General features: G+C 36.6%; 1 protein-coding gene across 1 annotated transcript in view; it reads right to left on the bottom strand.

Annotated features, from left to right (window-relative positions):
* Window positions 1-21,744, bottom strand: part of LOC111146350 (cell surface glycoprotein CD200 receptor 2-like) — a 30,615-nt gene extending 8,871 nt beyond the window's left edge. Inside the window, exons 1-5 of the mRNA XM_022501874.1 lie at window positions 21,681-21,744; window positions 7,473-7,532; window positions 6,046-6,360; window positions 5,653-5,925; window positions 448-571 (exon numbers count right to left, since the gene is read on the bottom strand). Coding sequence (XP_022357582.1) covers window positions 448-571; window positions 5,653-5,925; window positions 6,046-6,360; window positions 7,473-7,532; window positions 21,681-21,744 — 836 coding nt within the window. The remainder of the gene's footprint in view (window positions 1-447; window positions 572-5,652; window positions 5,926-6,045; window positions 6,361-7,472; window positions 7,533-21,680) is intronic.
* Between the last annotated feature and the right edge of the window lie 295 nt (window positions 21,745-22,039).

Below are 22,039 nucleotides of genomic sequence, written 5' to 3'. Positions count from 1 at the left end.
TTAAACGCTAAACCCAAGGTCTGATCTTCATGATGTCTCATCAAATCTAAATTGACTAACAGATTTTTCAGTTTTCATGCACTATGAAAAAAACATAAAATATATAATTAGCACAATGAATACAAGCCTTCAGAGACAGAGAAACTAGGGAGTGAACACTTAAGAAGCACCAGCTGAACTTCATTTCCCCCACAGAATTCTTGAAGAGTACCCCAGGACAGGCTCTCTCTCAGGAAAGCACTGTAATGAAATAGAAGCTTTTGCCCCAGTGCTGCAGGCATCTCTTCCTGGGCTTCCATGTGTTAACAAAGATTATATACCAAAGAAAGGGCTAGGGGAACAAACATGTGCAAAACAAAAAATGCACCATGCTGTTCCTAGGACATTGTAAACTTAAAGCCTTACGATGATGATTTCTTTCTGATAAATCTTTATTTTTTTTCCTACCTGCAAACATTTGCTCTCTTGAAGTAGATGAATCCCATGGTGACCAGGATAACCAAGAACAGAGAGAATTTCACATAGAGAATGATCAGTAAGTCCGGTGCTAGAAATTCCAGAGTTATGACACCTTTAAATACAGGCAACACAGGCAGAGGTAAGGAGCCATTTCAAGGATCCTTCTAATGAAAAAAGTAGGGTCAATTGTTTAAAAGAGGCATTTAAAATATTCTTAAAAGTTCAGACTATCATAATCAATCCACCTTCTAGACGACAATTCAAATGCTACTAAGATATTCTTTCATGACAGAGTTTAGAAACTCTATCTGTGTTTTGTAACCTGGTAGATTTTCAATATTTTCTAAATGAATAAATGCACAGTAAGTGTTGCTAATACATCCCAACTTTATAAGAAAAAAGGAAATATGCTTTCTAACTTCCTGTGTAAACGTTAGTCTTTTAGGGTACTATTAATAATACTTTTAGCACTATCTGCTTTTTCCACACAGTGAAGTAATTTTGTCACTGAGTTGCTGTCACCCCTTTAATTGAATATTTTATGTCTTTTTACTTTCATTTATTCATCTGTAAAAGATGGTCCCAAGAATTGCTGAAAAGGTAAAATAAGACTAAGTAGGACTACCATTCTGAAGTTTATTTCTGCTATGAAAATGGCAACCACAAATAAACTTTAAGTACTATTCTGACTCTTGGCTCCAAAAGTCATGTTGATGAAGTTCTAGAATCTAGGTGAGGTTCGGTGGGCTGAGGTCCAGAGCCGATGACCAAGAAAGAATTCTTGAGACATCTTTGGTGCAAAATGGTGGTTTATTAAAGCACGGGGACAGGACCCGTGGGCAGGAAGAGCTGCTGCCCCGGGTTGTGAGAGAGGGCAGGTTACGTACCTTATTGTTGGGGGAGGGTGAGGGGAAGGGAGGTTTCAATGGAACTTTCATATGTTAAAGAGGGCCTACAAGGTGCTGGGATACCAGAGGCCTTGCGGCTTGATCAATGTTGTCTTTTGGCAAGCCATTCACATTTCTGCTATCAAGCGTCTTTGTTAGTGAGATTTGGGTTTAGAAGAAATTTAACTTTATTTAGGGCTTGAGGAACTGAGTTATTTGCCTCTGGAAATTGTGCTATTGATAAGGTAACTTCTTTGTTTGTAGATCTCTAGGACATTTGTAAACCAAGGGAGACTCTGTCTTGCAGGATTGTGATCTCTGCAAGTTAACTATTTGTTTCTCGTTTATGGCAGTCAGGGGTGCCTGAGGAATGTCACACACAGTACCGAGGGGAGCGGGTAGAGAGGGGGTGCAAGGTGCCAGCTTTTGCTTTGTCTTCAGCCAGCCTCCTGCTCCCTCATCAATGTCACCCTGTTAAATAAATTGCTTAAATACTAAACTAGAAGTATGTCAGACAATCTCCTTCTTATGCACTGTCAGGGAAGAAGTCATGGTCTCAGCCTGAGCTCAAAAGACTCACAATCCAACTGGAGCCATCAGAGCCATACAAATGAAAAGATCACTTATGAGAGAACAAACATTGCTCAGTGATCATTACAGATTATAAATCATTTCAGGAGTAAGAACACCGAAACAACTCCAACTGGGAGGTTAGGGTGAAGTGGGATTTGAACTGAGCCTTGCCAATAGCAGGATTAAATAGGTTAAGAAAAGAAGGAAGAACTTCCCAAGGGAAAGAAACAATTTGAACAAAAATTTGAAGAACTCATTAACTTAAATCACATGTGGTAGAGCATAGAGTGGGGTACATCGAGATGATGTCTGTGATGATCTGAACCTAATTCTGTAGCTATTTGTGTGTGTTAGGCTCTATATCAGACCCTGGATATAGAAATGAAGAATATAGTTCTGACTCTCAAAGAGTTTATCTTGCACTGGGAGTCAGAGAAGTTACAATTACAGTGCTATGAAGTACTCTGAGGCATGCATGAGGCATTACATGAGCTCAAAGTAGGAGCAACTAACCAAACTGCAGGGTGAAAAAAAAAATTAGCCCAGTTTCTAAGCCTTAAAACTTCAGTAGGAGGGGCACCTAGGTGGCTGTCAGTTAATCGTTCAACTCTTGATTTCAGCTTAGGTTCTGATCTCAGAGTTGTGAGATCAAGCCCTGCAATAGGCTCTGTGCTCAGCAGGGATTCTCTCTCTCCCTCTGCCTTCCCCCCAACCTTATTCATTCTAGCTCTCTCTCTCTCTCAAATGAATAAATAAATCTTAAAAAAAAAACAACACTTAAATCGGAATTGAGCAAATGGAAGAAGAGAGGATGAGGAAAGAAGTACCTGGGGAAGAGGTGGAAATTGCATGTACAATGTACAATTGCATGTACAGAAGAATAAGAAAGATAAACACTTTTGAGGAGTCCAAAGAGGTCCACACGCATGGGGTACAGGCTAAAGATTAGCAAGACATGAGGCTAAGGAGAGTGACAGATCAAGCATTTAAGTAGGGAAGGGCATGTTTTTCATTTTAGGAAAATCATTGTGGTAACAGTGTAGGTGAAAACCTCCTTAGTGGAAGGAGGTAAGTTAGGGGCCAGGAGACCTGTTGCAAGAATATTGTAATAATTCTGGTGAGAGGTGACCACAAGCTCAACTAATATGAAGGAAAGAAAAAGGTATAGATTTAAGAAAAAATATTAAGATAAAATCAACAGAACATAGTGACCAATTTTGAATATGGGAAATAGGAAAGAGTGATATTGTATGATATCTTTAATTTTCTGGCTTGAGTCATTTATCAAAGCAAAATACAAGTATGGAGCTTATGAAGGGATAGAGAAGAGGAATTCCTTTTTAGGAATATGCAAGTTGAGGTGCCCTTGATACATTCAAGTGCATATGAAACCATTCAGTTGGAAATTGGTTTTGATCATGGCATAGCCAAGGAGAGAAAATCTGGACTAAAAATAGAGATTTGAGGATCAAGAATTAGGCAGTGGTTGCAACCATATGTATGGATGAGGTCCTTCAAGAAATAGGGGTAAATGTGAAAAGAAAATATTTTCTTTTCAGTTCCTATTTAAGATGGAACTCAGAGAAATGCCTTCCTTCATGGAATGAAGAGATGGAAAACTATTTAAGGAGACTAAGAGTTTACTGAAGATTAAGAAGAGAACCAAGTGATTATGGGAGGAAAATAGGTGAGAAGAGAGGAAAGACCACATCAAATATCACAAGGCTAATTAGTAACTACAAATTAAAATTTTATATTTTGCTTGGCATTTGAGAGATCTTTAGCTTTTCATTAGAACATTTCTTGTGCAGAGAGATGCAAGAGAGTTAAGGAGTGGATGTGAGGTGCCATAGAAGGGACAGTGAGGGTAGATCTTTCTTTTTAAAAAATCTTGGATGAGTGAAGGACAAGAGCTAAGAGTTTAAAGAATGCACAGCATCTACTTTTTAAAAAAAAAATTTATTAACATATAACGTATTACTACATAGCATCTACTTTTAAACTCAGAAGGAAAAGAGGCAGATTCATATAATCAGCTTTAGGGAAAAGATCTGTAGAATAAAAAAGACTGAACAAAGGAGAGCAAGGGTAATTACTGAAGCAAAGTCTCTCAGGATATGGGAAGGGAAAAACAAGTATAGAGTATAGGTTGAATATTTCATCTATGGAAAGGAGAGTCAGGTGGGACTGCAGATAAATGCATATGTCTAGAGACAAGAAGTATAAAATAAGAACGTAGAGATGGTGGGAAATTGATAATAGAAAATAATGACTAGAAGTGAATGTATTAGTACATGCTACAGATTGATGATGCTTGAAAACATTACCCCAAGTGAAAGAAGCAAGTAACAAAAGTCATATATTATAGGGTTCCATTTATGTGAAATGTCCAAAATAGGAAAATCTATAGACAGGAAGTATATTAGTGGCTACCTAAAGCTGGAAGATTTCTGGGATTATAGAGTCCTGGCTAAAGGATAGACTTCTTTTTGGAGTAATGAATACATTCTAAAATTGATTGTGGTGATGGCTGCACAGCTCTGAATGTGCCAAAGACCACTAAGTGATACACTTTAAATGGGTGAATTGTAAGGTATATAAATTAGGTCTCACTAAAGCTGTTGCAAAAAAAATTAATATGAGAGATGTTATGAACAATAATTAATAGGATATGATGATCTTAATAATATGATAATGAATATAATAGCTAATACATATTAACATAATAAGCATAATAGCTAATATTTATTAATATAGAAGCTAACATTTGTCAGTAGAGTAAATATAGTAGCTAAAATTTACTGAGTACCAACTATGTGATAGCTATCATGTTAAGTAAATATATTCTTCTTTTAAATTATTATGATAACTCTGTGAGGTAGGTTCTATCATCCCCTTAACAAATGAAGAAATCATGAGACATTCACTAAACTAATTGTAGTGATCATTTTGCAATATATACAAATATCAAATCATTATGTTGTATATCTAAGACTAATTTGTTATTATATGTCAGTTATATTTCAATTTTTTAAAAAGCCATGAGACAGAGAGATTAAATATTGTTCCAAGTCACATAGCTGGTAAAGGAGAAGCCATATTATACCAAAGATTTTGCTCCTAATCACCAGGTTATACAGCCTGGAATGATATAAGACATGCACCTTTTCTTTTCATCTTTACATGATTGCTTCAAACACATAATAACAATAAACAAATATTTGGCAAATGAAATGATGTATAAGTTTCAGAATGCAAGGGAGAGGGGGGCAAAAACTTGTCTCCTACTCAGACTAACAAAAAGTGGTGAATACTACATAAACTATAAAAATCAAGAAGGGAATAATTATTGTTCTTGTCTCTGAACAGAATCAGTATTGTTATATTATATAAAATTATTGCCATTTTATATGAATATTAATCTCGAAGTAAAAATCAATAGATATTAAGTTAACAAAATTTTTGTGGCTTCCAGAATAAAAGGTACTTAGAGAATGTAGAGATAAGAAGTTATTAAATTAATTTCTTTTATTTGATAAAGGAATAGGAATTATTTCCCTAGCATACTAAGGAATTAATTACCCAGTTAAGTTTTAGAGAATATCTTCAAATGAGTAGTACAAGATTCCTTACTTTGTTCTTGGTTACTAATAATCTGTGGAAGAAAATGCTAAGCATCAAGTTCATTACTCTACAAAAAAAAACAAACAGAAACAAAAACCCAGGTGATTACCTTGATTCAAATTGAAGTTCAAGTTGAAGTTCAAGTTGAAGGACAGATTCTTGTTGCCAGTCACATGGGAGACAGAGCAGGACACAGTAGACACCTGGCGGCCCTCCCAGTGGCATGTACTCTGGACGGTCACTGTACCATTGCCCAGCGGTTCTTCCTCAGTGTGACAATCTCCCCCCGGGGTCCAGAAGATCTGTGCAGATGGCTTCCCTGCAGCTGCCCTGCACATGATAGTTCCATTGCTGCCTCGAAACAGGGTCACCTTGGGGGGCACTGCAGAGACGCAGGGGAAAATGCTTCAGGCTTAACACATGGGGTATGGAATACAGAGACACATTTGATTCAATCCGAGATATGGTTATGTGACTTACCACAATATGACATGCTCCTTACCTAACACACGGAGGCAATGTGTATGACCGAAATGCCCATCAGCTGCAGCCACTTCACACCTGTAATATCCGTCATGAGTGATGGCCACGGGGTCAATCTGAAGGGCAGGATTCTGATCAGGTCTGGACTTCCAGGATATTCTCGCATCAGTACAGTTTCTTTCACTGGTCTCATTGTTGTCTCTCCTGTAGGCTCTAGTGCAGGGAGGCTGGTCTCTGGGGCTTATTGTCCATGTTACCACCAAAGCTGTGGGGATGTCAGGAGGACAAAGGAGCACAGCCTTTGTATCCACAGGTATGCACAGAAAAGTGTTACCTGGACACACACACAAGGAGAATGATGAAAGAAAATCTTAATTAAAAAACCTCAAGTTGGGGGTGCCTGGGTGGCTCAATGGGTTAAGCCTCTGCCTTCAGCTCAGGTCATGATTCCAGGGTCCTGGGATCCAGCTCCACATCGGGTTCTCTGTTCTATGGGGAGCCTGCTTCCTCCTCTCTCTCTCTGCCTGCCTCTCTGCCTACTTGTGATCTCTGTCTGTCAAATAAATAAATAAAATCTTAAAAAAAAAAAAAAAACAAAACAGACAAACCTTCAAGTGTTACATTTTCCAAAACATATTATATAAAGTGTACTAAAGCATGACTTTGTTGGTCATCCTATTCCAAAATATTAGGCTTACATAAAAAATTAAACATGCACAAAATGTGTATAACACATTAAAACTAATCCAAAGATGAACCTGTTTTCCTCCTATATTCGTATTATTAGATAAGCTATATTTATTATATGTGTGAAAAATATTTTAAGGGCTTAAAATAGCCTCAGGAGTTTTCTTGAAACACAATATAAGAAACACAATATAAGAAAACACAATATAAATTAAAGGACAAAGTCATCTAAGTCTAATCCTTCAGTCTAAGAAACTATTAGACTTATAACTCATGCTCCTTCCACAGAAAGTGGAAAAATTGGTGATGTGCTTTTCTCCTCCTAGGTTTTGATCAGAGACAATAAATCAGTAGTATCAGAATGAAATGCCTATACTGAAGGGTACCCCTTTGGACAAACATAAAGAAAAAGTATCAGATGGCATTCAGGTTGAACAAACTGGACTTTCTTAAGCTATTCTTTATTTGGAGATTCACAAAGTCAGTAAAATCAACAAGCCAACCTTCCTTCCTTCCTTCCTATTCAGTCACACATATACTGCCAAACAGTCCAACTGTGAACTTTGTTTACAGATCTTATGTTTTACCTAATTATGAGGATTAAATGAAGAAGGTTACTGCTTTTGCTCATCTTCAGTGTAAAAAGTTGGCCCTGAAACCTACAATTATTCTCCAATCTAGAAGATCCAGCTCTCCCGTAAACACTCATAATGCATCCATGACTGGCTTTGCTGAGAAAAAAATTAAAAATCATATTACTTTCTGCAGGAGGTATAAGCATCCTCTGCTTTCTGTTCACAGATGAACTATATGTTGAAGCTAGAAAATATTTAGAGAAAAATAAAAGAAATCAATTTTAGGTGCCTAAAAGTACAAACCACTATGTATCCACAAATCTTACAGACACCATGATAGAAAATCAGTTAACTGTAACTGAATTCCATGAAAAGCTTTGCAAAACAGAAATTAGAAGTTATTCCATTATTAAGTGGAAATTAAAAATTACATTATAACTTCTTAATCAATGATTTCCTGCCTATGGGACACTATGCTGCACACTTGATCACCATTTTGTCCAAGATAACCCTGTTTCCACCTCTTTCCTAGCCACTGGTTTGGCCCATTGTGGGTACCTCACATGAGCTGGGCTTTCTCCTGATGCCACCCCCAGGATTAAAGTTGTTTAATCCAGTGGTGGGCCTCACCTAGCTGCACAAATGAGGTTACTTTCAGGAAAATTTGGAACCAGATTCAGAGGAATAATTCTTCCCTTTTTTCCCCCATTTTTCCTACTGTGACTGCTAATTTTATGTGTCAGCCTGGCTTGGACATGGTTCCCAGGTATTCAGTTAAACAATATTCTAGATGTTTCTGTGAAAGTAATTTTTAAAATAAGATTAACATTTAAATGAGTAGACTTTCAGAAAAGTAAATTACCCTCCATAAGTGAGTGGGCCTTGTCCATTCATTCAAAGTGAAAAAAGAGTGACCCCCTGGGAAAGTGAGTTCTATAGCATATTGCCTCAGACTCAAACTTCTGTGCTCTCTGGGTGTCTAGCTCTGGCCCACCCTGCAGATTCTGGACTTGCCAAGGCTCTGCAATCATGTGAGCCAATTCTTTAAAATAAATATCTCTCTCTCCCCCTCAATTCTTCCTCCCTCCTCCTTCTTCTCTCTCTCTCTCTCCTTCTCCTATTATTCTGTTTCTCTGAGGAACTGATTAATATGCCCATCTTGAGAAGAATGAACAAGAAGCAGAAAGATAGATAATGATACGCTTCACCTCACTCATTTCTAATTCCATAGTTCCTGAGATCCACATGCATTCCTTCACTTAGGGTCTACAAAGTTTCTGACAAAGTACTCCTAATGTACTTCAAATCTGGGTTCTGAGAAATTATTTACTGAAGTGATTTTTATAAAAACCTTTCTTTTGAAGCTATGATATATCCTTTGGAATATTCTGTGTGTGCTTAGAAGATAGTGTTCTGCTGTGTTTGGAAGAAATGTTCTGTACATCTCTGTCAGGACTACAGGTCTACAGTGTTGTTCAAGTGCAGTGTTTCCTTACTGATTTAATGTCCGAATGATCTATCCATTTTTCAGTGTGGGGTATTACAGTTCCCTACAACTTTGTATTGTTGCCCATTTCTCCTTCAGTTCTGTTCCTATCTGCTCTACATATTTAGGTGCTCTGATGTTGGATGCATAAATATTTACAAGTGTTATGATGAATTCACTCCTTCACCATTAGATAGTGACCTTCTTTGCCATTAGTTACATTTTATTTACTTAAAGTCTATTTTCTCTAAATTAAGAATAGCTATTCTTATTAACATGGAGCACTTTTCTCCACCCCTTCACTATCAGACTATTGTATCCGTAGAGCTAAAGTCAGTTTCTTACAGGTAGCATATTGTTGAATCTTGATTTTTTTATCCATTCAGTTACTGTATACTATATGATTGGAGAATTTTTTCTATTTATATTAGGATAACTGATAGGTAAGTACATACTATTGTCATTTTGTTCATTGTTTTCTGACTATTTTGAAGTTCCTTTGTTCCTTTCTTCCTCTCTTTCTGTTCCTTTGTGATTTGCTGGTTTTTCATAGCAGTATGCTTCGATTCCTTTTTCTATATCTTTAGTGTGTCTATCAGATATTTTTTTGTGTGTGTGGTTACTAAAGCTTATATGAAACACCTTATGGTTATTTTAAGCTGCTTACAACTTAATTTCATTACATGCAATATTCAATGTTTTTACTTCTCTCCCCTTTTTATTTTATTGATATACTAATTTGCATTCACTAACAGATTATTATAACTATAATTATTTTTTATCCTTTTCTTTTTGACATTTGTTTTAGAGTTAAAAGTGCTTTACACAACACTGTTACAGTATTAGACTATTCTGAATTCAACTATGTATTTGCCTTTAACAATGTGTTTTATTTTTCATATTTTTCATATGTCTTCATTAGCATTCTGCCATTAAACTTGAAGAGCTCCCTTTAGGATTTTTTCTTTTCTTAAGATTTTATTTATTTTTTTGAGAGAGAGCACAAACAAGAGAAGCAGCAGGCAGAGGGAGAGGGAGAAGCAGACTCTCCACTGAGCTGAGACCCCAACGTTGGCTTGATCCCAGGAACCTGGGACACTTAAACAACTGAGCCACCTAGGTGCCCTCCCTTTATAATTTCTTGTAAGCAGGTCTAGTACTGACAAATTTTGTCAGCTTTTATTTTTCCAGGAAAGTTATTATCTCATCTTTATTTCTGGTTTGTCAAGTAAAGTATTCTTCCATGCCAGGCTTTTTCTTTCAGCTCTTTGACTATATCATCCCACTCCTCTAGTCTGTAAGGTCTATGCTGAGAAATCTTCTAGTTTTGTGGGGCTACTTTATATGTGATGAGTCACCTATCCCCTCCTGCTTTAAAAGTCTCTCTTTTCCATTTGATTATAATGTATCTCAGTGAAGATTCCTTTATGGTTAGTCAAGTATTTGGGCTTCTGGATTTTGATGTTAATTCTCCATACCCATTGCCCCCAAAGTTTTATGAAGTTGTCTCTCATTATTACTTTAAATTAGATGTCTGCTCCATTCTTTTTTATGTCCATTTGAGGCTCCCATAATGCTTACATTATTTTGTTTATTGGTGTTTCATAAGACCCATAGAATTTCACCACGCATTATTTTGTTCTTGCTTTTCTATCTCTGACTAGATGATTTCAAATTATGTCTTTACATTCACTGATTCTTTCTTCTGCTTGATGAATTTGCTGTTGAAACTATATTAAATTTTTCAATGAAGTCATTGCATTATTCAGCCCCAGAATTTGTGTTTGTTTCTTCTCATGACTTCTATCATTTTCTTGAAACTTTGTTTTGTTCATGTACTGTTTTCCAGATTTTGTTTTGTTGTCTATCTGTGTTTTCTTATAGCTCACTGAGCTTCCTTACATAGACTGTTTTTGATTTCTTTGTCAGACATGCAGATATCCATTTCTTTATTATCAGACCCTGGAGGGTTTTTTTTTTTTCGGTGATGACATCTTTCTTTAATTTTTTGGACTTTTGCATTGCTAGGGTCTTCACATTTGTGGAAGCTGTCACTTCCTTCCGTCTTTACTGACTGGCTTCAGGAAAAAAAAGGTCTTCAACTGTCAGCCCAGCTAGTGATTCTGGTAGGTTTCTAAGACCTTTCCTAAAGATGCATTCCTTCTTCATTCCCTCTGGCTCCTTCTCGGGGTAGAAGTCTTAAGATTGTGTGTCTTCTTTTAAATCCACAAAAACAGACAGAATTCTGAAAGTCTTCCATTTATTTACACTAGGGAAGTACCCTGAAGTGTTCAGGGTTGTGTCCCTATTCAGCAGAATAAAGTGAGTACTCTTATCCATGCACACTAACTAAGGAGATGCACACCATCTGTGGTATAGTGGTGCTGGCCATAGAGAAGGTGATACGATTCTGTAGTACCAAGACAAGGTGACAGCACTTAACAGTCACAGGAAAGTAGATAACCATAAATACTAGCAAGGCCAGAATGACAATGAAGAGGCTCTGACATAAAGGATTTGTGAAAAAAGTTAAGTAAACCTTAACCTGGGATAAGATGAAAGGGCAGCCAAAGAGGGTATGGCTTGCCTTATATAACTAAATCAAGTGTAAACAAGCATCTTAGTTTTGCCTCCTGCAACAAAACCACCATAGGGTGGCTTAGATAACAAACATTTTTTTTTTTTTTCCTCACAGTTCTAGAGGCTGCGTAGTATAAGATCAAATCAGCAGCAGATATGGTGTCCGGTGAAAGCCCACTTCCTGGCTTATGGACAGCTGCCTTCTTACTGTATTCTTATATGGCAGGGCCAGAAGGGGAGAGAAAGACATAAAGCAAGCTCTCTTGGGTCTCCTTTTGTAAGGGTACTGATCAAAAGCACCACCCTCATGACAAAATTCCCTCACAAAGCTTTCGTCTCCAAATACCATCACATTGGAGATTACATTCCAACATATGAATTTTGGAGGACATATTCAGTCCATAGCAGTGAGTAAAGACTCAGGTTAGCTATCATAATGGAAAATGATGATCCTTCACCAGGTTTCTATAACCCAGTTCTCAGACACAAAGTCACATAATTATGAGTTCATATTCCAAAGTTACAAAACACAGGGGGGGGAATGCAACCACAAAATGAGATAATGTACTTTTTATTGGCTGCCCTCTCTTTCCTAAACAGGAGAATAAGATTCAGAACTTCAGAGTTTAGAATTATTAAATGTAGGGCATAAAATAAATGTATGGAGAGTGTTTAAAGAAATAAAAGAAGAATAAAAAAAAAGAAGAAGAAATATATATTCTCCTCACATATTCTCACCCCCAAAAAACTATACCAATTACAAGAACACAGCAGAGGTCTCATTGTTACTCATTGATTCTTTACTTACCCAAACTGAAAAATGAGAGAGAACAACACAAATATACATGAAAAGAAAAAGGCAATAGAATTTCACAAAGTCCTTTAGGACCTCTTCTTTCAATATAAGATGGTTTCATTTCCATTAAAAATCTGTTTTTTATTGTAGCCACCTTCATGAATTATCTGACCTAGATCTTCTGGATAACTTGCTACAGCTTCTACATCAGCACTTGCTGTTTTACCTGGCACTTTTATAATTTGGAAATGGCTTTTTTCCTTAAACCTCATGAACCAACCTCTTCTAGCTTCTCACTTTTATTTCTGCAGCTTCTTCATCTCTTTTAACCTCCACAGAATTGAAGAGAGTAAGGTCTTGCTCTAGATTTGGTTTTGGTTTCAGGGAATGTTGTGGCTGATTTGATACTCTATCCAGATCACTCAAGCTTTCTCCAAATTAACAATAAAGCTGTTTCATTTTCTCATCATTAGTGTGTTCCTTAGAGTAGCACTTTTAATTTCCTTCAAGAATTTTCCCTTCACATTCACAACTTGACTACTTCTTGGCACAAGAGGATTAGATTTTGATCTGTCTCAGCTTTCAACACGCCTTCCTCACTAAGCTTAATCCTTTCTAACTTCTAATTTAAAGTGAGAAATGTTACTCCTCCTTCTACATGAATATTTAGAGGTCATTTTGAGCTTCATGTTCAATATTGTTGTGTCTCAGGAAAGAAAGAGGCTTGAGGAGAGGGAGAGAGACATGGGGAATGACCAGTTGGTGATAGAGCTAGAACACACACACATATGTGTCATTTGAGTTCACCATCTTCTATGGGCATGGTTAGTTGACACAACAAAAAATAAAAATAAAAATAAATTAAAATGGTAACATCATAGATTATTGACCACAGATCACTACAACAAGTTTAAAGTAATAACAAATTTTCAAATATTTCTAGAATTACCAAAATGAGATGCAGAGAGGCAAAGTGTGCAAATGCTGTTGGCAAAATGGAGCTGATAGCGTTACTCCATGCAGGATTGCCACAAACCTTCAATTTCTAAAAACCACAATATCTGTAAAGTGCAATGAAGTGAAACACAATAAAACAAGATATGCCCATATACCTAATAAGAGTTTCAAAATACATAGGCAAAGTTGACAAAATTAAATAAAAAACACTGTTACAAAAATGAAGAATGTCTTTGATGAGCTTATTAATAAATAGGCTATGGCTGAGGAAAAAAATCTCTAAGCTAGAGAATATATCAATATAGACCTCCAAAACTGAAAAGCAAAGAGAACACTAAAAACAACAACAACAACAAAAAACAAATAACAAATCCCACACACACAAAGGATATCCAAGGACTATGGGATAACCGTGAAAACATGTAAAACAGGGGAGGAGCAAGATGGCAGAGGAGTAGGAGACCTAAATTTCATCTGGTCCTAGGAATTCAGCTAGGTGGTTATCAAACCATTCTGAATACCCACAAACTCAACAGGAGATCAAAGAAAAGAATATCAGCAATTCTATGAACATAAACCACTTTCTGGAAGGTAGGACATGCAAATTAGTGAATCAGAGGTGATATACTGGAAGATAGACTATGCGGGGGGGGCAGTTCCTGCAAGTGATAGAGCAACAAAGCACAAAATCGGAACATTTGGAAGTCTGTTCTACAGGGGGACATCACTCCAGTGAATAAGAGGGGGGTGGAATCCTTGATGGGACAGTGTGGTCTCAGGACCCTTGGAGTCACAGAAAGACCAGGGGTGCCTAACTGTAGCAGAGCTCCCAGGTTTCAGAGTGGAGAAACCAGCTGCAAGGACAGAGACAAGGAGTGGGCTCTCAGCTCAGGGTTTCCATAAACCATGATCCAAGTCACATTCAGGCCACTGCCCTTTGAGCAGGGACCCCACAAGTGTCAGATCCAGGGAGACTCTCCTTCCTGCACCAGAAGGAGTAGCACAAAAGTGTGCTGCAGGAATCTGCTGGGTTTGGAGACAACAAATGTAGTCATGTGCCAGATAGAAATGCTTGGTCACAAGCTGGGTGAACTCAGAGTGTGGCCAGAGACTAGGGAGACAGGAGTGATTGATTGCTTTTCTCTGAGGGTGCACTGAGGAGTGGGGCCCTGAGCTCTTGTCTCTGGGCCAGAGATTGGGAGGCCACCATTTTCATTTTTGTCCTCCAAAGCTGTACAGATCTTTCAGAGAACAAAAGCTACTGAGAGCAAACCTGACTGGATTCCTTAGCCTGGCCCCTGGAAAGGGCAGTGCAATTCCACCTTGGGCAAAGATATTTGAGAATCACTGCAACAGGCCCATCCCCCAGAAGATCAGAAAGAGCATCCAGCTGACACCAAATTTACTGATCAATGAGAACTGCAAAACTCCAGCACTATGGAAATACAGCACATGGAATTCATGGCTTTTTATCCCATGATTTTTTAGTCTTTCAAAGTTAAATTTTTAAATTTTCTTTATTTTTTTCTTTTTCTTTTTTTAAAATTTTTCCTCTTTCCTATTTTAAGAAACAACTTATCAATACTCTTTTTAAAAATCTTTTTTAATTATCATTTTCAAGTTATATCCCTCCATTGTATTTAACCTTATTTTTTATATATATGTAAGTTCTTCATTCTTTAAGATTTTAGGGATATAGTTTTTTCTAACAGACCAAAATATACCCTAAATCTAGTGTCTGGCTTTGTTCTAGGATCCTGCCTGACCACATTCTCTCCCTTAAAAAAAAAAAAAAAAAAAAAATTGTTTCTCTTTCTTTCTTCAACCAACTTCTTATCAATTCCTTTTTAAAAATATTTTTCAATTTTCATCTTTACAGTCATATTCCATCCCTTCATCATATTTACCCTTATTTTTTCTGTGTGTATATATATACATATATATGTGTGTATATATATATATTTTTTTTTTCTTTCTTTCCTTAAAATTTGGGAGGCAGTTTCTTCCATCCCAAAGCAACAGAACACACATTCTTCTTTAGTGCATATGGAACATTCTCTGGAATAGATCACATCCTGGGTCACAAATCAGGTCTTTACTGGTATCAAAAGATTGGCATCATTCCCTGCATATGTTCAGACCACAGTGCTTTGAAACTAGAACTCAATCACAAGAGGAAAGTTGGAAAGAGGTAAAATAAATGTAGGCTAAAGAGCATCCTACTTCAGAATGAATTGGTCAACCAGGAAATTAAAGAATCGAAACAATTCATGGAAACAAATGAAAATGAAAACACAACTGTTCAAAATCTTTGGGACAGAGCAAAGGCAGTCCTGAGAGGAATGTATATAGTAACACCAAGACCAAACGATGGAGAATAAAGAAGCTGAGAAAAAGAGAGATAAACAACTACTGGACCACAAAGGGAGAATTCAAAAGATAAGTGATACCATCAGATGAAACTATATCAGAATAATTGGGATCCCAGAAGAAGAAAAGAGAAAGAGAAAGGCAGAAGGTATATTGGAGCAAATTATACCAGAGAATTTCCCTAATTTGGAAAAGGGAACAAGCATCAAAATCCGGAGGCACAGAGAACTCCCCTCAAAATCAATAAAAATAGGTCAACACCCCATCATCTAATAGTAAAACTTACAATCACAGAGACAAAGAGAAAATTCCCAAAGGGGTTTGGGACAAGAGGTCAGTAACCCACAATAGTAGAAATATTAGATTGCAGCAGACCTATCCACAGAGACCTGGGAGGCCAGAAAGGACTGCATGATATATTCAGAGCTCTAATATGAGAAAATAAGCAATCAAGAATACTATATTCAGCTAGGCTGTCATTGAAAGTAAAAGGAGAAATAAAAACCTTCTAGGACAAACAAAAACTAAAAGAGTTTGCAAAAACCAAACAACCCTACAGGAAATATTGAAAGGGGTCCTCTAAGCAAAAAAAGACACTAAAAGTAACATAGACCAGAAAGGAACAGAGACAATATAAATAGTCACCTCACAGGAAATACACTGGCTCTAAATTCATATCTTTCAGTAGTTACCCTGAATGTAAATGGGCTAAATGCCCCAATCAAAAGACACAGGGTATCAGAATGGATTAAAAAAAGCAAGACCCATCGATATGCTGTCAGCAAGAGACTCATTTTAGACCCAAAGATATCTCCAGAGTTAAAATGAGGGGGTGGAAACCATGTACCATGCTAATGGACATCAAGAGAAAGCTGGGGTGGCAATCCTTATATCAAACAAATTAGATTTTAAAAATCAAAGACTATAGGGGCACCTGGGTGGCTCAGTGGGTTAAAGCCTCTGCCTTCGGCTCAGGTCATGATCCCAGGGTCCTGGGATCGAGCCCCGCATCGGGCTCTCTGCTCAGCGGGAAGCCTGCTTCCCTTCCTCTCTCTCTGCCTGCCTCTCTGCCTACTTGTGATCTCTGTCTGTAAATTAAATAAATAAAAATCTTTAAAAAAAATTAAAGACTATAACAAGAGATGAAGAAGGGCACTATATCATACTCAAAGGGTCTGTCCAACAAGATCTAACAATTTTAAATATCTATGCCCGGAACACAGGAGCAGCCAATTATATAAGCCAATCAATAACAAAATCAAAGAAACACATCAACAATAATACAATAATAGTACAGGACTTTAACACCCTGCTCACTAAAATGGACAGATCATCTAAGCAGAAGATCAACAAGGAAATAAAGGCTTTGAATGACACACTGAACAAGATGGACATCCACATATATTCAGAACATTCCAACCCAAAGCAACAGAATACACATTCTTCCCTAGTACACATGGAACATTCTCCAGAATAGATCACATCCTGGGTCACAAATCAGGTCTCAGCTAGTACCAAAAGAAGGGATCATTCCCTGCATATGTTTAGACCACAGTGGTTTGAAACTAGAACTCAATCACAAAGGGAAAGTTGGAAAGAACTCATATATGGAGGCTAAAGAGCATCCTACTAAAGAATGAATGGGTCAACCAGGAAATTAAAGAAGAATTGAAAAAATTCATGGAAACAAATGAAAATGAAAAAAACAACTGTTCAAAATCTTCAGGATGCAGCAAAGGTGGTCCTAAGAGGAAAGTATATAACAATACAAGCCTTTCAAAAGAAACAGAAAGGTCTGAAATACACAATCTAACCTGACACCTAAAGGAACTGGAGAAAGAACAGTAAATAAGGCCTAAACCCAGTAGGAGAAGAGAAATAATAAAGATCAGAGAAGAAATCAATGAAGAATCTATAAAGAACTTATCAAATTCAACACCCCAAGAACAAATAATCTAATCAAGAAATGGGCAGAGGACATGAACAGACATTTCTGCAAAGAAGACATCCAGATGGCCAAGAGACACATGAAAAAGTGCTTGACAGCACTCGGCACCAGGGAAATACAAATCAAAACCACAGTGAGATACTACCTCGCACCAGTCAGAATGGTTAAAATTGACAAATCAGGAAATGACAGGTATTGGCAAGAATGCAGAGAAAGGGGAACCCTCCTACACTGTTGGTGGGAATGCAGGTTGGTTTTCATTATGGAAGACAGTATGGAGGTTCCTCAAAAAGTTGAAAATAGAATTACCCTATGACCCAGCAATTGCACTACCGGGTATTTACCCTAAAGATACAAATGTAGTGATCCAAAGGGGCATGTACACCCCAATGTTTATAGCAGCAATGTTCACAACAGCCAAACTATGGGAAGAGCCTAGATGTCCATCAACAGATGAATGGATAAAGACCTGTGAGATATATATATATATATATAAAACAGCCATCAAAAAGAAATGAAATCTTGCCATTTGCAATGATGTGGATGGAACTAGAGGATATTATGCTAAGTGAAATAAGTCAATCAGAGAAAGACAATTATCATATGATCTCACTAATATGAGGAATTTGAGAAAAAAGACAGAGGGTCATAAGCATAGGGAGGTAAGAAACAGAACAAAATCAGAGAGAGTGACAAACCTTAAGAGACTCTTCATCTCAGAAAACCAACTGAGCATTGCTGGAGTGGAGAGGGTGGGGCAAGATGGGGGCAGGGTCATGGACATTGGGGAAGGTATGTGCTATGGGGAGTGCTGTGAATTGTGTAAGGCTGAAGAATCACAGACTTGTACCCCTGAAATAATACATTATATGTTAATTTAAAAAAAAGAAAAAGAAAACATGCAAAACACATGTAATGGAAAAATTAGAAGGAGAAGAAAGAAAGGAACAGAAGAAATCTTTGAAACAATAAATGAGTATTTCCCCAAGTTACTATCAGATACCAAACCAAAGTTCTAGGATACTTGGAGACACCAAGCAGGCAAAATGTCAAACAACAACAACAACAAAAGTCCAAAAACATAAAATAAAACAAAACAAAAAAACAGGGCCTGACATATTATATTCAAACTACAGAAAATCAAAGATAAAGAACAAATTCTGAACTAAGCTAGAAAAACAAAACATCTTATAGAGGAACAAAGGTGAGAATTATATCCAACTTCTCCTAGGAAGCCAGGCAAGAAAAAGAGAATGAAGTAAATTTTTAAAATTTTTTTTAATTAAGTTCTATTAACCAACATAGAATACATCATTAGTGCTTTTTTTATTTCTTTTTTTCTTTTTTAAATTTTTTTAAAGGATTTTATTTATTTATTTGACAGAGACAGAGCAGAGAGATAGGCAGAGACAGAGGGGGAAGCAGGCTCCCTGCTGAGCAGAGAGCCCAATTGGGGCTTGATCCCAGGACCCTGAGACCATGACCTGAGCCAAAGGCAGTGGCTTAACCCACTGAGTCACCCAGGAGCCCCAGTTCTTTTTTTTTTTTATGTTAAGTTAGTCACCATACAGTACATCATTAGTTTTTGATGTAATGTCCCATGATTCATTGTTTGTATATAACACCCAGTGCTCCATACAATATGTGCCCTCCTTAATACCCATCACTGGGCTAACCCATCATCCCTTCCCTCTAAAACCCTCAGTTTGTTTCTAATCACCATACAGTACATCATTAGTTTTTTATGTAGTGGTCAATGATTAATTAGTTGCTTATAACATCCAGTTTTAAATGTTAAGAGGGAAAAAACCTACAACCTAGAATTCTATATCCTATGAACTTACCCTTTAAAAGTGAAAGAGAAATAAAAGACTTTCTCAAGCAAACAAAAATTGAGGTCAGTTGATTCCAGTGGACTTGCCTTGCAAGAAATGTTAAGAGTTTTTCAGGAATAAGGAAATAATGTAACAAGAAACTCGGATGTACATAAAGGAAGAAAGAGTATTGGAGAATAAATAAGTAAAGGAAAAATAATAGATTTTATTTTCTTCTTAATTGATCTAACAGATAACAGTTTATTCAAAATAATAAAACAATGACATATTCTTTAGGTATATACTTATATGCTTTCTCTATATTATATATGTACTATATAAATATATCAGATATATTTATATATTATATAAATATTTAACCTAAATATAAATATATACAATATAGAAATACATTTATATGTGTTTAATTAGATAGAGTATATTTATATACAATTGAAATGAGTGACATCAATAATACAAGAAATGTCCAAAATCTATTAGTGGTCACTAATAAAACCAAATATTGGCAATGCTGTGAAGCAGCATGGACTCAATGATTACCAGTGGAATTGAAAAATGCTACAGCAACTTTGGAAGACAGGTTGGCAGTTTCTTAATATACTAAACATACTCTTACAATATAATAATCAACAGCATTGCTTGGTATTTACCTAGTGGGATTGAAGATGTATGTCTTCATGAAAACCTGCACCCAGATGTTTGTAACAACTTTATTCATGTTTATTCAATGCAATGGCAACATTGTCAACACCTGGAAGCAACCAAGATGCCCTTCAGTAGGTAAATGGCCAGATAAACGGAGGTAAATCCAGACACTGGAATATTATTCAGAGCTAAAGTCAATGAGCTATCAAGCCATGAAAAGACTAAGAGGAAACTGAAATACCTATTACAAAGTGAAAAAAAAAAAAAAAAAACCTTTGGAAGGCTACATACTGTGCAATTCTAACTGTGATATTATGCAAAAGGCAGAAACTGTGGAGACATTAAAAAGATTAGTGGTTTTCATGGTTTAGTGGCAAGCGAGGATGAATAGACAGAACACAGAGGAATTTTGGGGCAGTGGACCTATGCTATATAATACTTTAGTTGTGGATATGTGTTATTATACTTTTGTTCAAACTTATAGAATGTACCACCAAGAATGAGCCCTGTGTGAACTATGGACTTTGGGTGATAATTATGTGTCAGTGCAGGTTCATCACTTATAATAAATGTAAAAGTCTGGTGGGGATGTTGATAATGAGATACAGGCTATGCACAGGTGGGGTCAGGAGGGATTTGGGAAATCTTTTACTTTCCTCTCAAGGTTGCTGTCAACATAAAACTGCCCTTAAAAAAAAGGGTCTTAAATTTAAAAAAAAAAAACTTTTTATAATAAATGGATGTTTAATTTTATCACATACATTGCACAACCTTATGTTTTTTTCTCCTTCAAACCCAGAATGGAGTCAATTACATTAACTGGTTTTAATTACACTCTTTTCAATTACACCCTTTTGTTGCCATCTCTTTCCTGCCATGTCTCAATACTTCTCTAGCACTTGTCATGAGTCAGATCTGTTATTCCCTGTCTTTTGAGTTCTTCCCAAGTGTTCCCCCCTCCCTTCCAATTTCTTTCACTTTTTCCTCACCTTAGATTCCCACTTTTCTTTCTCCTAAGAACTGGTTCTCTTCTCCCTTAACTAGACATAATATGGAAATGTGAAAACCAGTGTTTCTCAGAATGTTTTGGAACTTTTTTTGCAATAATTGCAAGGAACACAGAATGGATTCAAGTTTGTTTCCACCTGTCTAAGACTGCTCTAATTTTAATCACTCTACTCATTTCTTCTATCTGTTCATGTTGTGGGATAAGATTCCCTTTATCTAAAGTATTCTGGTACAGACATGAAATCCTTGACTTCAAGTAATTATTTATCATTTATATATTCTTATATTCTCTGATCCTCATTTTCTGAAACAAATTTTACCCATTCATTTTTGCCTCTATTTTAAAATTTAACAACCCCAAATGGAAACATAGAGTTTCCTTCTTAGCCTGTGTGCTAGAAACATTAGAAATATCAAAGGAGAAAAAATAATTACACATTAACAAATATAAGGCCCAAAAAATAAGAATTCAGGGAGACAATAAAAATACAAACCTAGAAACTGAAGGAAACACTGCATTTTGTCTAGTCACACAAGTTCAGTTTCACTCCATTCCAGGGCCCCCAGTATTACCCTGGACTCAGCTAGACAACTAGTCAGTACACGAATGGCATAAGGTAAATATGAAGGTTTGCTGGATAATATACAAATTTATCACTGCTACTAGGACAAATTAGAAAACATTTTATGAGTGGCTAAAGAGCCTCCTTGTCAATATTGAAATACAGCTTTACATTTTGCTGAAAATGCTACAGCATCATACTTACCAGATATGATGATATTGATAGAGATCACTACTCTCAAAGTTGAAATCCTCCCCAGAGTATGCATTTGGAGTGGTTAGCCACCAAGTAGCCAAGGACAGGAAATGTCACTGAGTTTTGTTGAGCAATGAAGCAATGAAGCAATGAAGCAAAAAAGCCAATACTTAAGATCATTGGTTCTCCCACAGTACTGAAGTGACGCAATAAATTATATAGCAATTTACTTAGAAAGCAGCATTTTAGGATGCATAAATTACATATGGTAAAATGCAAAAATATTTAGTGTACAGATTGATGAGTTTTTATATATGAATGAACTCAGATAATGACTTCCAAAACCAAGGTAAGACCATTTCCACTAT

Source organism: Enhydra lutris, unplaced genomic scaffold (genome assembly GCF_002288905.1).
Source record: "Enhydra lutris kenyoni isolate GAN:26980312 unplaced genomic scaffold, ASM228890v2 scaffoldscaffold2, whole genome shotgun sequence".
Lineage (NCBI taxonomy): Eukaryota > Metazoa > Chordata > Mammalia > Carnivora > Mustelidae > Enhydra > Enhydra lutris.
This window is presented reverse-complemented; position numbering and strand designations above follow the sequence as displayed.